This window comes from Ranitomeya imitator, chromosome 1 (assembly GCF_032444005.1).
Source record: "Ranitomeya imitator isolate aRanImi1 chromosome 1, aRanImi1.pri, whole genome shotgun sequence".
Classification (NCBI taxonomy): Eukaryota; Metazoa; Chordata; class Amphibia; order Anura; family Dendrobatidae; genus Ranitomeya; species Ranitomeya imitator.
The window spans coordinates 924,291,580-924,307,688 of record NC_091282.1 but is presented as its reverse complement, the minus strand read 5'-3'; the positions used below and the strand labels follow the sequence as shown (position 1 = coordinate 924,307,688).

General features: G+C 46.8%; 1 protein-coding gene across 1 annotated transcript; it reads left to right on the top strand.

The window, feature by feature from the left end:
* The first annotated feature begins 4,705 nt into the window (after positions 1-4,705).
* Positions 4,706-7,427, top strand: LOC138655224 (uncharacterized). The gene is made up of 2 exons (XM_069743574.1): positions 4,706-6,341; positions 6,817-7,427. Exons 1-2 carry the CDS (start codon positions 5,922-5,924, stop codon positions 7,342-7,344), a joined length of 948 nt encoding a protein of 315 aa, XP_069599675.1. The 5' UTR covers positions 4,706-5,921; the 3' UTR covers positions 7,345-7,427.
* Positions 7,428-16,109: the final 8,682 nt, after the last annotated feature.

The window sequence follows — 16,109 nt, the reverse complement described above, 5'->3', positions numbered from 1 at the left end:
ACACCTATCAGGGTAAGCGACAGGGCTTTGTGCCTAGCGTCACATGAGTTCTTCCTTTGGCTCAGCATCTGCCTCATTCATGTGTGCAATTGACACAGTTTAATTGCAGAGTGAGCACAATCCACGTGCTTTCAGCCCTGTGACATTTAACAGGGTATAGTACTTAGCATATTGAGTGCAGTATCTCTCTGTGAAGTAACTGATTTGTTACTCTGCATACTGTTCATACTGTGTGGCATTAACATAGTGCAGTTACAGTGGTTGCACGCTGTTGTGTTTCCCGCCATTGTTCACACTAGCAACAGTTATACATCTATGCACGATGGAGCTCAGGTTGCGATTGCAATTTATTATTTATTCTTATGTAGTGCAATCCACCAACCTTAACAGTATACTAGCACCAGGGTCTGGCTAGTAAAGGCGGACGAGCAGCTACTCCAGCGGTACTTCCAGCAGCTGGGGGGCAGGTTGTCCACTCTTGAGTGGTTGACTTCAGGTGTGGATCTTACCGCAGTAGCGGTTCAAGCAGCCGGTGAAGCCACCACTATGGTTTCTATTGTGACTCATGTTCCACTTTTTTCACTTTTCCCGCTGCCTGATAAGTTCTCAGGGGACAGCAAAGCTTGCAGGGGCTTCGTCAACCAGTGCTCAATATAGCTAGAGCTAATGGCCTCACGATTCCCATCTGAGCGGGCCAAGGTGGGATTTGTGGTGTCCCTTTTGATGGGCCGGGCATTGGAGTGGACTACGTCATTATGGCAGCATAATGATCCGGTGGTCCAGAGCGCCTCTAGTTTTCTGGAGGCTCTGAAGCAGGTCTTTTTGGAACCTCAGATTACCAATGAAGCCGCCCTCCAACTCCACGCATTAAAACAGGGCACTTCCATGACCAGTCAGTTTACCATCCAGTTCTGGACTTTAGCTTCTGAGTTACAAGCTTCTGAGCTACTAACTATGTTACTATGAGAGGCCTGGATGTCTTCCTGGAGCAGAACAATATTGTATCATACAATTATTAGGTTCTGTAGAAGGACATAGATCTGGGGATTTATTATGATGAAATGTAGGCTGAACTGGATGGACAAATGTCTTTTTTCGGCCTTACTAACTATATTACCATGTTACTAGTTGGAGTGGTCAGATAAGGTTCTGATCCCTGTATTCTGGAGGGGAATGCTGACCATGTAAGGGATGCTCTGGCCACTAGGGAGATTCCTACGACACTGGAGGACTTAATATCTGTATCCTCTCGCATCGATCTTCATCACGCTAAACAAGGTTTGGAGCGAATCCACTGTAGACAAAGGATTTGATTAGCTCCATACTTTGCCAATTCTTTGGAATCCCTGGCTCTGATGAGCGATCATGTGGTGACCATGGAAGTTTCTTGGATGGAGTCTAACTCCCGTTCTGTACGTACACAACCTACCTGCTTTGCCTGTAGGCATGCAGGCCATTACGCCAATAGATGTTGCAGGGAGAACGACTGCATCTAGTGGCTGTCAGAGGAGGCTCACTAGACATGGTAGATTTGTCCTCCAGGCTAACCTTCAAGGTTTCCTTGTCATATGGGTCTATTACTCTTTCTCCTGAGGCCTGCATGGATTCCGGGACCGAGGGCAAATTTCTGTCTTCCATCTTTGCCCATCGGCACACAATTTTCCTAGTGATGTTCCCAAAGCCAGCTACCATCCGGGTGGTTAATGGGTCTGTCTTTCCTATGCAAATTACCCATTAGACTGTACCGCTTGCCCTCATGGTGTCTCCAGAACATCAGGAGATAATTTATTTCATAGTAATTCCCGAGGGCATGGATGAGGTACTTCTGGGCATACCTTGATGGTGTCGCCATTCACCCCTTATCGACTGGGCAACACGGAGCATGCAGGGATGGAGTAAATCATGTGAGAGACAATGTCTTAGGGTCCTAGCTCTTGTTGTGTCGTCTGAGGTCACTACTGACCTAATCTTTCTACCTAGGCACTACTGGCAGTAGGCAGACATTTTCTCCAAAAAAGCCATGGAGACTTTTCCTCCTCATTGCTCCTATGATTGCCCGATAGAATTAATTCCGGGGGCAGAGCATCCTCATGGGCGTGTCTATCCTTTGTCTCATCTGTTGACTAAGGCTATGTCAGAGTTCATCAGGGAGAAATTGGCACTTGGGTTTATCAGGAAGTCTGTATCTCCTGCTGGGGCCGGTCTCTTCTTTGTTCAAAAGAAGAATGGATAGACTATAGGGTTTGAACGCAATTACCATTTAAAATAAATATCCTCTGCCACTAATCTCCGTGCTCTTCGATAGGCTGCGGGGTGGTAGGATATTGATGTAGTTGGACTTGCATGGGGCTTATAATCTTCGTATACGTGAAGGGGACGAATGGAAGACCGCCTTTAATACTCCGGATGGTCATTATGAGTACTTGGTCATGCCATTTGGTCTCTGTAATGCCCCCACAGTCCTTCAAGACTTAGTAAATGATATCTTTCAGGAATTGTTGTCCACATCTGCAGTAGTATATTTGGATGACATACTGTTTTTTTCTCCAGACCTTGACACTCACCATAGAGATATGGGTAGTCTTTAAGCTCTTGAGTGCCAATTCTCTCTACATCAAACTGGAGAAGTGCGTGCTTGAGCAGGAGTTCCTACCATTCCTAGGGTATATTATTTCAGCCAAGGGTTTGGCTATGGATGCTGCCAAGCTGGAGCATGTGATGAACTGCCAGGAGCTCCATTCCCATAAAACTGTGCAGCACTTTATGGGATTTATCAACTACTACCGCCAGTTCATTCCCCACTTCTCTACCCTAGCAGATCCTTTGGTAGCCCTCACCAAGAAGGGAGCAAATCCTAGGCAGTGGTCTGAGGAGGTCTCCAATTAATTTACCTCCCTGAAATCCCATTTTGCCAGGGCTCCAGTTCTGCATCGGTCTGATTTGGATACGTCATTCATCCTGGAGGTGGATGTCTCTTGCGTTGGTGCTGGTGAAGTCCTGTATCAGAAGGATGCTCAAGATCGGAAACATACCTGTTTCTTCTTCTCCAAGACCTTCTCACCAGTAGATAGGAATTATTCCATTGGGGACAGGGAATTGCTGGCCATGAAATTGGTCTTCTCAGAGTGGAGACACCTCCTGGAGGGACCGCAGCATCTCTTCAAGGTTTTCACAGTCCACAAAAACCTCCTTTATCTGCAGATAGCCCGACGGCTGAATTCTCACCAGGCCAGATGGTCCTTACTAGTGATGAGCAAGTATGCTCATTACTCAAGTTTCTCTGAGCATGCTCGGGTGGTCTCTGAGTATTTAAGAGTGCTTGGAGATTTAGTTTATGTCAACCCAGCTGCATGGTTTGCAGCTGCTAGACAGCTTGAATACATGTGGGGATTGCCTGTTTGTACCAACCGGGGAGAAAGGGAGTGGAGAGGCATGAAGGTACAGATTATATTTTATTATCATTATTATTATTAGTTATTATAGCGCCATTTATTCCATGGTGCTTTACATGTGAAAATGGGTAAACATAATTAAAAAAAAACAAGTACAATATTCTTAGGCAATACAAGTTATGACTGGCACAAGAGGAGAGAGGGCCCTGACTATGAGGGCTCACAATCTACGTGCAAGAGATGGGTAAGGATACAGCAGGTGAGGGTAGAGCTGGTCATGCAGTGGTTTGGTGGTTACTGCAGGTCACAGGCTTGTCGGAAGAGGTAGGCCTCCATGTTCCTTTTGAAGATTTTTCATGCTAGGTGAGAGTCTGATATGTTTTTGCACAGAGTTCCAGAGAAGGAGGGATATGTGGGAGAAATCTTGTATTCGATTGTGGGAAGATGAGATAAGAGGGGAGTAGAGAAGGAGGATAAGAGGTTGCGTGCAGGTAAGTACCTGGAAACTTGGCCACAGATGTATGGAGGAGACAGGTTGTGGCTGGCTTTTTATGCCATGATTTTGGTTTTGGACTGGAGCCTCTGGGTAATGGGAAGCAAGTAAAGGGATTGACTGAGGGGAGAGGCCAGGGAATAGGGGTGGTATAAGTGGATTAGTTGGGCAGCAGAGATTAGAATAGATTGGAAGGGTGAGAGAGTGGTACCGTCACACAGTGCAATTTAGATCGCTACGACGGCACGATTTGTGACGTTGCATCGTCGCTTAATTATCGTTTCAAACATCGTAGACTGCGGTCACACTACACGATGCACGACGCTGAAGCGATAAATTCATGACGTATTTGCGATGTAGAAGTCGTATGGGACAGTCGTACGGTCGTGTCACACACGACGATTCAGAGCAAATTTTGCATAATCTGTGCGTGACGTTGTTCACAAGGGGCGTGTTGTGCCACTAGTTAGTGTGGTGATAGGCCAAAGGTTCTGTGCACACAATTGGTTGGAAAATTTGTCACCTGAGCGCTATTGTTCCCAATGCCACTTCACTGCTTTCAAAATTTCCTTTCTTCACTTCGTACTTGGACACTTGGTGGACCTGGACATCGGAATTTTGTACCTCGCTGAATATACCACGCTTTGCACCGCTGCTTCGAGGTATGTAAACCGCTTGGGCGTGGTGGATGGAACGCTGTATGGACGGCATGAGTGCTTCGTTCCACCGCTGAAGCGAAGTGGATGGTACACTGTTGTGACTGGAGGGCTACAATGTGGCAGATGGTATGCTGTTGTGCTTGGTTGTGACTGGTGGGCTACAGCGTGGTAGATGGAACTCAGTTTGTTCGGCATGACCGCTTCGTTCCACCGCTGAAGCGATGCGGATGGTACGCTGGTGTGACTGCTTATGACCGGTTGTGTGTGATGAGCTAGAGCGTGGCAGATGGCACAATGTATGGTCACCATGAGCGCTTTGTGTGGCTGCTGTAGGGAAGCGGGCGGTACACTGTTTTGGGTTATGGTGGCCTATGGCGCGGCAGATGGAAGAAGCGATGCGGATGGTACGCTGTTGTGACTGGTCGTGACTGGTCGTGACTGGTGGGCTACAGCGTGGTAGATGGAACTCAGTTTGTTCGGCATGACCGCTTCGTTCCACCGCTGAAGCGATGCGGATGGTACGCTGTTGTGACTGCTTATGACCGGTTGTGTGTGTTGAGCTACAGCGTGGCAGATGGCACAATGTATGGTCACCATGAGCGCTTTGTGTGGCTGCTGTAGGGAAGCGGGCGGTACACTGTTTTGGGTTATGGTGGCCTATGGCGCGGCAGATGGAAGAAGCGATGCGGATGGTACGCTGTTGTGACTGGTCGTGACTGGTCGTGACTGGTGGGCTACAGCGTGGTAGATGGAACTCAGTTTGTTCGGCATGACCGCTTCGTTCCGCCGCTGAAACGATGCGGATGGTACGCTGTTGTGACTGCTTATGACCGGTTGTGTCTGTTGCGCTACAGCGTGGCAGATGGTACAATGTATGGTCACCATGAGCGCTTTGTGTGGCTGCTGTAGGGAAGCGGGCGGTACACTGTTTTGGGTTATGGTGGCCTATGGCGCGGCAGATGGAAGAAGCGATGCGGATGGTACGCTGTTGTGACTGGTCGTGACTGGTCGTGACTGGTGTGCTACAGCGTGGTAGATGGAACTCAGTTTGTTCGGCATGACCGCTTCGTTCCGCCGCTGAAGCGATGCGGATGGTACGCTGTTGTGACTGCTTATGACCGGTTGTGTCTGTTGAGCTAGAGCGTGGCAGATGGTACAATGTATGGTCACCATGAGCGCTTTGTGTGGCTGCTGTAGGGAAGCGGGCGGTACACTGTTTTGGGTTATGGTGGCCTATGGCGTGGCAGATGGAAGAAGCGATGGTAGGCATGAGCGCTTTGTGTGGCTGCTGTTGTTAAGCGTTTGGCACACTGGCAAAAGTATTGTTAATAGGACTCTTTGTCAACCATGTAATTTTTTTTTATAATTACTTTTTAGATGTCAAATCGTGTGGAGTTCATCAGGGATTTCATCGAGATTTATCAGTCTTTTCCCTGCCTCTGGAAAATAAAATCTCCTGAGTATTGTAACAGGGAAAAGAGGAGGGAGGGTTACTTACAGCTCATTGAGCTTTACAATCGTCAGGCACCAGATGAGGCAGCTAACGAAGCAGTTATTAAAAAGAAAATCCAGGCGCTCCGCACGGTCTGGAGGAAGGAGCTGAACAAGGTTCTTCAGACTACAAGGTCCGGAGCTTCCACTGAAGAAGTTTATGTGCCAAAACTGTGGTATTTTGAGCATCTTAATTTTCTGAGGGACCAAGAGGTGCCACGGACTTCAACGTGTCTTCGATTGTTGGCACCTGTGGAACCAATAGTTTCGGAGAACCACGCCGAGCAGGAGTCACAAGGGCAACAAGTAAGTAGCTCTTTGGACGAAAGTTCACCAATGTGTCCTATAATTACATAATTTTTCTCTGCATTTTAGGTTTTATACTTCTGATTATCACATCAGTTTGAAGTTGTTACAAAAACATGTACACATAAGTAACCCTGTCGCAGTCAAGTATTATATGGGGAACTTAATATGTATGAAATGGAGATATATGTAAACCATACCATCTAAGCAATATAGAAAAGAGTATCGCTTCAAGCTGCCGATGTACTCTTGTTGAGACTATTTAGACTATAAAATATTGGTCAGGTTCCCACAGCAGTCAGAACAGTGTAGTTCAAAGTATTCAATAAAAGGGAGGGTTAAAGAATATTACTAAGCATCAAATATATTATAATCTTTTTGTTACCTACTACGAATATATAGTTTGGATGCGGTTATGGTGGTACTACTTTTTGTTGCCGGGTTCATAACTTTTTTTTTTTTTTTCCCCCCCCAGGATGACAGTGCGCAGGAGAGTACACTAGACTGTTCACAGGACTGCACAACAACAGATTTAGTGGAGGCTGCACCTGCCAGGAGTCAATCGAGGCAAGGTCCAAGAAAACGGAAAGCCACCTCAGACGCCTCAAATGAACTATTGAGCCTGGCAAAGAAGGTGTTGACAAGAAATGTTAGCCCTGCGTTAGAGGGGTTTGGACACTATGTGGTTGACAAACTGGCAAAAATGGACGACAACCAAAGAATACTAGCAGAGCGTCTGATTCTGGAAGCAGTAAACAAGGGTACTGATGGCGATTTGGACAAGAACACTTGTTTGGTCTCTTCCCGGCCAATACAGCGGACAGAGCCATCAAATTTCAATGGTTGGTCACAGGGTCAGACATCGATGCGACACAATCCTCACGTTTCCCACTTCGGCCAGCCACCCCCTAATAACTCCTACACACCAATACCTTTACATATGGCTTCGCCCATCAGGCACCAAAATTTTCAGCCGGAACAATCGTCGTATCATAACTTGTGATTTCCTAACTACTTTTACATTCCTTTTTTTTTATTGTCTTGTTAAAATAATGTTTCAAATAAAAGCTTTTATTATAAATTCTATCACTACTTTTTGATTGGTGTGTCTCAATCACAGCACTGTATGAGGGAACAAATTAACGTAACAAATTCATGTACAGTTAACTAAAAAAAAAAATCGAATGAAAGTTTAACAAAATCTTTTAATTGGAACAACAAAAAATGGATTATTGGCCCGCCTACAACTGCTGGCACATGTCCCGCAGCTTCTGCAGCTCCTCCATTGCCACATTGTGCTGCTCCTGAATATGTGCCATAGTGTGGAGTAACTTGTCTATGCCGGCTTCAATATCCTCCTTGTTGACAGTGACGAGAGCTGTGGGTCAAAAAACATAACATTAATAACACAGTAGTCTCCCGATGTGTCTTTGCTTCTGTGAATGAAAAAAAAAAAAAAAAGTAAGCAAAACTGACTTGGGGGGGAAGGGGGGGAGGGTGGGGGTTTGGGTTGGTGGTGAAAGAGTGGGCCTGCAACAAAATCAAAATAACTTAATTGTGGGAACCTACTAGGATGTTGAGGCACGGAGGGCACTTCTGGATCTGAGTCGCTGTTGAATGCCTCGTGCTGTCGGCGGCGGCGCTGTCTCTTTGCCTCTGTGAAGGAAAAAAAAAAAACAAGGTCTGTCAGCATATATGGCAACAGTGGCTGCCGGGGGAGGGGGGCGGTGTTAAGAGGGGACCTGCAACTTAATCCAAATCACATAATTGTGGGAACCTACTAGGATCTGGAGGAGTTGACCCGGAGGGCACAGATCCAGGAGAGGCTGGGCGGGATGCCTCGTGGCGGCGGTGGTGCTGTGTCTTTGACTCTGTGAAGAAAAAAAAAAATAATTTTTTTTTAAAAAAGTTCTGTTAGCATATATGGCAACACTGGCTGCCGGGGGGGGAAGGGGACCTGAAACAAAATCCAAATCACATTATTGTGGGAACCTACTAGGATCTGGAGGAGTTGACACGGAGGGCTCCGGGACATTGGACCCTGAGGGCACAGAGCCAGAAGAGGCTGGGCGGGATGCCTCGTGGCGGCGGCGGCGGTGCTGTGTCTTTGCCTCTGTGAAGAAAAAAAAAAAAAAAAAATTTTTAAAAAAGGTCTGTAAGCATATATGGCAACACTGGCTGCCGGGGGGGGAAGGGGACCTTAATACAAAATCCAAATCACATTATTGTGGGAACCTACTAGGATCTGGAGGAGTTGACCCGGAGGGCTCCGGGACATTGGACCCTGAGGGCACAGAGCCAGAAGAGGCTGGGCGGGATGCCTCGTGGCGGCGGCGGTGCTGTGTCTTTGCCTCTGTGAAGGAAAAAAAAAAAAAAGGTTGGTAAGCATATATGGCAACACTGGCTGCCGGGGCGTGAAGGGGACCTGAAACAAAATCCAAATCACATAATTGTGGGAACCTACTAGGATCTGGAGGAGTTGACCCGGAGGGCTCCGGGACATTGGACCCTGAGGGCACAGAGCCAGAAGAGGCTGGGCGGGATGCCTCGTGGCGGCGGCGCTGTCTCTTTGCCTCTGTGAAGGAAAAAAAAAAGTTAGGTCAGCAGTTCGCTGTGCCACATAGTACTTTTCACCGTTCATACTGTCCCATAGCTGTGGCACTGCAACGTTGAAACTGTCCCATAGCTGTGGCACATAGTGGCTCTGCAACGTAGAAACTGTCCCATAGCTGTGGCACATAGTGGCTCTGCAACGTTCAAACTGTCCCATAGCTGTGGCACATAGTGGCTCTGCAACGTTCAAACTGTCCCATAGCTGTGGCACTGCAACGTTGAAACTGTCCCATAGCTGTGGCACATAGTGGCTCTGCAACGTCCAAACTGTCCCATAGCTGTGGCACATAGTGGCTCTGCAACATTCAAACTGTCCCATAGCAGTGGCACATAGTGGCTCTGCAACGTTGAAACTGTCCCATAGCTGTGGCACATAGTGGCTCTGCAACGTAGAAACTGTCCCATAGCAGTGGCACATAGTGGCTCTGCAACGTTGAAACTGTCCCATAGCTGTGGCACATAGTGGCTCTGCAACGTTCAAACTGTCCCATAGCTGTCCAACATACTTTTGGGTACCTGAGTACTAACCTCTGCTAATCTCCTGGCGAAGCTCCTGCAGGCGCTCTGGCCTTTTCGACTTGAGATCGCCCCATTTTTTAACAATCTGGGCCTTGGTCCGAGTTATCCCAAACCGCTTCCTGAGGCCCTCAGACACCACACGGACAACTTCCTCCTTGTGCTGGTTGCGGTGCAGCACCATCCCTGTGGTTTCATACTGCATCCTATCCATTGTTCCAATAAGGAACTTGAGCTCTGGGATGCCCATAGGTGGACCACGGCGACTGGCAGCCATTATCACGATGTCAGGGGACAAAAACAAGCTAGGGCAGGCACGCAGGAACGCTGTAACGTCATCACGCCGTCATAGACCACGAGCGTACTTAACGTGCCGCTCCGGCGTTATATAACGATACTTCGAACGGCATTTACTATGTGCGTTCCTTTATTAACGCTCAGTCGTCACAAATGTGACGCTGTTCATAAACGGCAACGCTATTGCGATGCCAATGGCGCGGCAGGACGGCGGAGCGCAGCTCCTCCTCTGGGCGTTGCTCTTCAGGGTCATTCCATCTAAAATGGCGGCGAGAATGCGTTCTGCTCCTCTGGGGCAGCCAGAACTCCTTTTTTTTATTTCCCAGATGGATGACATGGATTACGAGGGTCTGGAGAGCCGCCCTGCCCACCCACACATCCACAAGCGAGAAGTGCTTGGACAAATAACAAGAATGATGGAGAGGAGGTTTGGTGTCTGCCGCAGTCAGCTTCAGCTGCGTAAAAAATGGGCTGACCTCCGCTATAAAACGCCACAAATGTTTGCGGAGTTGCGTGCGGAGGCAAGGCGAGGCAAGTACTAGTATGGGGGGATTGGGAGATGCATGCTGTCAGGAGGGGGGGGGGGGTTTGGGAGGGAGTCTTGCGCTCATGGTTGCCAACGTGACCTCAAATGCATTAAAACACATGCCCCGGTTTTGTACAATTTAGTTATTCTCCAAGCAGAATATGCGTTGTCCGTGAGAAAACTTGTCGGGTTCCCTAATCTCAACCTCCATCTTGAAATTATTAAGATGTCCATAATTTTTACTTTCTCAATTTCCCATAAATATTAACGGAGGAGGTTGGCCTACAGATGAAACAATACGTTTTCCAAAGACAGGAAGACCATTGAACCCCAGAGCCCACAGACATGTCAGAGTATCGCACCCCTGTAAAGTGTGATCTCGATTTTATGTTTGAGTATATTGTAAGCTTTGCTCTGCAGCACTCAACATTTGTGTGTAAACATTGTGATTCTTTACTTTAGGTGTAGAGACACAGCGGCGGCAAGTCAGACACACCATTGCCACCAGTACCCCATCTTCAGGCACCAGTGGGAGCCCACAGTCCGGGACATCACGTAAGTTCACAATCATTTATTGCATTTTTTTTAACATCACACGGGACATAACAGGGTACCTGAAATATTTGAAGACATTACAGACGCAGTAATGACCCAGCGGCCTACCACACCTCCACCATCTGTTGCGACCATGCACCCTCGCACCCCTGTGAAGTGTGATATAAATTTTATGTTTCAGTATATTGTTAGCTTTGATCTGCAGCACTCTACATGTGTTTTTAAAGATTGCGTTTGTAAACTTTCTGTGTAGAGAGACAGCGGCGGCAACAGGTACCTGCCATTGCCAGCAGCACCACAGCATCCACCACCAGCGGGAGCCCACAGTCCGTGACGTCACGTAAGTTAACAATCATAGATTACAGTTTTTCAACTGCATACGGGACATAAGAGGGTAGCGGAAATATTTGAATACATTACAGACGCAGTAATGACCCAGCGGCCTACCACGCCACCACCAGAGAGCAGACGGCCTCGCACCCCTACACCACCCTCAACACCTCCCTTTCGACACTCCTCTTCCTCCCCCGGGTCCGCGGCATTCTCCCCAGAAGCTAACATACGTAAGTGACCAAAACTGCGAGCGCTTCCCAACGGCGTGTTCCATAGTTAACCAGATCTGTTATTATTTGCTTTTAGGTGCTGCAGCAGTGGCCAGATCGCTGGGATGGGACATTAGCAGCTCTGGTTCTGCCAATGAGGAACCGGCGTCCCTTCTCCGTAAGTATCAAGATAATGCGAGTGGTTTTCTGCTGGATGTCACCATAGACAACCAAAACTGTAAAATATATTAAAATTTACATCGCCCTGTGGTGCCAGACCAAATAGAAATTTACAACACAGAAAATTAGGTCCTGCCCCAGAGGTCGAGATGTATTTTCAGAGGAATCAACGTTGGTTCTCCAACCTCTTCTATCCACAGAAACGGCCACCGTAAGAGAGCTCCTGGCGAGACAATTGCGACTGGAGCGGACAGCAGCGCTCCTGCAGCAGACAGCAGCGCTCCTCCAGAGTCAAGTGGAGCAGCAGGGCGTGACGCTGCGACACCTCTTGGGCAGGAGATAATATTTTTTTTGGTGGGGGGGTTATGTTATATTTTGTTGTAAAATAATTTAAAACCAAGAAGTGTTACAAAAAAAACCAAAAATCTTCGCATTCTTTCTTTAATGTTTACCAAGCTATAAGGGTTAACAGCACCATTGTATAGGCATCACATTTAAAGTTATTTAGAGAGGTTTATATGACAGCAAAGCAAAAAAACAAATTTTTATGTTATACGGCGCGATCCTGCCACGGTACAGCTCCAGAACCATTAAAGTACTGACAGTATTTTTCGCGACAGTCCCTTGCATCGTCTGCCTGTCTGCCAGATCCAAGAGCTTGAAGAGCTGTAAAATTTTCAGGTTGTGTACGCCATTCCCCGGGCACAATATCTCCGGTTCGTGCGTCCACTGCATCAATAAACGAAGGAGGAGAATAGGAGTTCGTATCATGACGTCTCAGGAAATTATGGAGCACACAGCATGCCAAAACCACAATGTCTATAGACGGCAGCTTCAAGTTGATAGCTGTGTGGAACACTCTAAACCGATTTGCCATTATCCCAAAGGCATTTTCAACCACACGACGGGCCCTCGACAACCGGTAATTAAAGATTCTGCGCTCCGGTGTGAGTGTTCTCTGTGCAAATGGCTTCAGCAAATGTGGATGAAGAGGGAAAGCTTCATCAGCGATGAAGACAAAATTTAGGTTTGCTTTTGTGTCTTCATTTAGTGGCAACAGCAGTTCATTGTTCCTCAAGCTTTCCCCAAATGAAGTGTGTTCAAAAACACCACCGTCGGAGACTCGACCATTCATGCCAACATCCACATCGACAAACTCATAGTTTGCATTGACAAGGGCCATGAGGATCACACTGAAATATCCTTTGTAGTTGAAAAAAAATGATCCAGAGTTGGCTGGTTGCGTGATGCGCACATGCTTTCCATCTAATGCACCACCGCAGTTTGGAAACTGCCACAGCTCATCAAAATCGGAACCAATCCTCTTCCAGTCATCCGCCGTCTTGGGAAACTGCAAGATGAGAAGGAAACATGTACAAATTAGGTCAAATATATTATGCACATACACTCTCATGTGGACATCCTACAGTGATTGAGGCGCAGTATGGATTAGTATAACAAAGTCAACAACACAGAGTATGCAGGCAGCCATTTTTTTACAGATGGCTTCGGTGACTCAGAGGGGGTGCTAAACAATATATCTAAATAATAGAATCAATAAAATTATGTTGGGAGCAGCAAATAAAAAAGGGTGGCGCAGGGTTGGAGCAGCACATATCAGAATGGAGCCGCAAAATGGTAGCAGCACATGTCAGAATGGAGGCGCAGGATCACAGCAGCACATGTCTGAATGGGGGCGCAGGATGGGAGCAGCACATGATAGGATGTAGAACATATACCTATAGAAATGCTCGCCATCAGGGCGTAGAACTGGTTCAATAGCTAGTATAATATATCGACATAACACAGCAGCCAAAAAAATATAGTAGTACCTCCATATAATGCCTTAAGCTCTGCACAATGGCCTCGCATGTCTCCGGAATCACAACGCTCAGGAAAGGTCTGGAAACAGCTGCGGAAAACTGCAAATCCTGAAGAGACCTTCCTGTTGCCAGGAAGCGCAGTGTCACCGCCAACCTTTCCTCCACGGGCACGGCTGCACGCATCGGCGTATCACACCTTTGTATGAGTGGCGTAACAGCAGACAGTATTATTTTGAAGGATTCCTCGGACATCCGAAGGTAGTTTCGGAAATCTTGAGGGTTATTGTCACGTAACTCTCTTATGAGACCCATGTGTGACAATGTGGATCTTTTCTGCAGCCAGCTCCGGGTCCACATGCGACGTTTTCGTTTAGGACGTCTCTCCTCTTGGAGACGTGCTGCCTCAAACACCAGGGCAGCAGCAACAACAGAACTCTCATCGGAAGTGAGCATAGTTCCTAAAAAGAAAACAAACGTACAATAAATACACGTGCTTACAAAACAATTTTCTGACCATTGATCTAATAACTATATATGTTACTACTGGTATTAAATGGGGCAGTCAACCATCTCGATCTGTAAAAGGATTAATTAATTGGGCCACGCTACAGCTGTGTACCTGAGGTTCTCAGGCCTACTCAAAGGAACAATCAACCACACTCCAACGTTTATCCCCGTTGAAGCGCAACATATGCTACGCTGTAGCGTTATACATACCTTTAGCGGTAAAAGTCTAGTAGTTAAAAGTCCAGGGAATCCAGCGAATTTAGTTCTGTTTACAGCACGTGCTAGAGAGAAATGAATAGCGCGCTCGAGAGCTCCGGTTTTATCCGCTGGGAACAATAGTCCTTTGTCGAATGAGCGCACAGTATTGTACCGCCCAATCAGCACACGGGAGGTGGAGAATTCAGCGCTCCTACGTAGCCAGCTCCTCCGCCCTTTACATCGTATACAATATCGTGCACACCTTTGTCACACCATGCGATCATGCCGCCACAGCGGGACACTAGACGACGAAAGAAAGTTTCAAACGATGTGCTACGACGTACGATTCACAGCGGGGTCCCTGATCGCAGGAGCGTGTCACACGCTGCGATATCGTACCTATATCGCTCGAACGTCACAAATCGTGCCGTCGTAGCGATCAAAATTGCACTGTGTGACGGTACCTTTAGAAGGGAGACCACAGAGTAGTTAAGGCAGGAGATGATATGTGCACGGACAATGGTTTTTACAGATTCTTGGTTGAGGAATGTACAGATCAGGGAAATATTTTTTGAGTAGTAATTGGCAGAAGTAGAAAGGGCTTGGATACCTGGTTTGAAGAAGAGATCAAAGTCAAAGATTAATCCAAGGCAGTGAACTTGTGGGACTTTGGAGAGTGAGCAGCCATTTACAGTGGGTGAGGAAAGTATTCAAACCCCTTTAAATGTTTCACTCTTTGTTTCATTGCAGCCACTTAGTAAATTCAAGCAAAGTTCTTTTTTTTCTCTTCAATGTACACTCTGCACCCCATCTTAACTGAAAAAAACAGAAATGTTGACATTTTGGCAAATTTATTAAAAAAGAAAAACTGAAATATCACATGATCATAAGTATTCAGACCCTTTGCCCAGACACTCACATTTAAGTGCATATCAGACCAAATGAGAATCATGAGGTCAAAGGAACTGGCCAAGGAGCTCAGAGACAGAATTGTGGCAAGGCACAAATCTGGCCAAGGTTACAAAAGAATTTCCGCAGTACTCAAGGTTCCTAAGAGCACAGTGGCCTCAATAATCATTGAATGGAAGAAGTTTGGGATCACCAGAAGTGTTCCTAAACCAGCCAGCCAAAATGAGCAATCATGGGAGAAGAGCGTTGGTGAGAGAGGTAAAGACGAACCCCAAAATCACTGTGGCTGAGCTCCAGAGATGCAGTAGGGAGATGGGAGAAATTTCCACAAAGTACAATATCACTGCAGCCCTCCACCAGTTGGGCCTTTATGGAAGAGTGGCCCAATGGAAGCCTCTCCTCAGTGTAAAACATATTAAAGCCCACATAGAGTTTGCTAAAAAAACACATGATGGACTCCCAGACTATGAGAAATAAGATTGTCTGGTCTGATGAGACAAAGATAGACCTTTTTGGTGATAATTCTAAACTGTATGTGTGGAGAAAACCAGACACTGCTCATCACCTGCTTAATACAATCCCAACAGCGAAACATGGTGGTGGTTTTTCAGCTGCAGGAACAGGATGACTGGTTGCCATTGAAGAAAACATGAATGTGGTCAAGTACAGAGATATCCTGGATGAAAACCTCTTCCAGAGTGCTCTGGACCTCAGACTTGGCCGAAGGTTCACCTTCCAGCAAGACAATCACACTAAGCACACAGCTAAAATAACAAAGGAGTGGCTTCAGAACAACTCTATGACCATTCTTGGCTGGCCCAGCCAGAGCCCTGACCTAAACCCAATTGAGCATCTCTGGAGAGACCTGAAATGGCTGTCCACCAACGTTTACCATACAACCTGACGGAACTGGAGATGATCTGCAAGCGAGAATGCCAGAGGATCCACAAATTCAGGTGTTAAAAACTTATTGCATCATTCGCTAGAAGACTCAAGGCTGTCCTAGCCCAGAAGGGTGCTTCTACTCAATACTGGGCAAAGGGTCTAAATACTTATAACCCTGTGATATTTCAGTTTTCCTTTTTTAATAAATTTGCAAAAA

Coding starts and splice junctions, on each gene's coding strand:
- LOC138655224 (XM_069743574.1), top strand. CDS start 5,922: ATGTCAAATCGTGTGGAGTTCATCAGGGATTTCATCGAGATTTATCAG. Junction 6,342..6,816: donor AGGAGTCACAAGGGCAACAA/GTAAGTAGCTCT, acceptor TTCCCCCCCCAG/GATGACAGTGCGCAGGAGAG.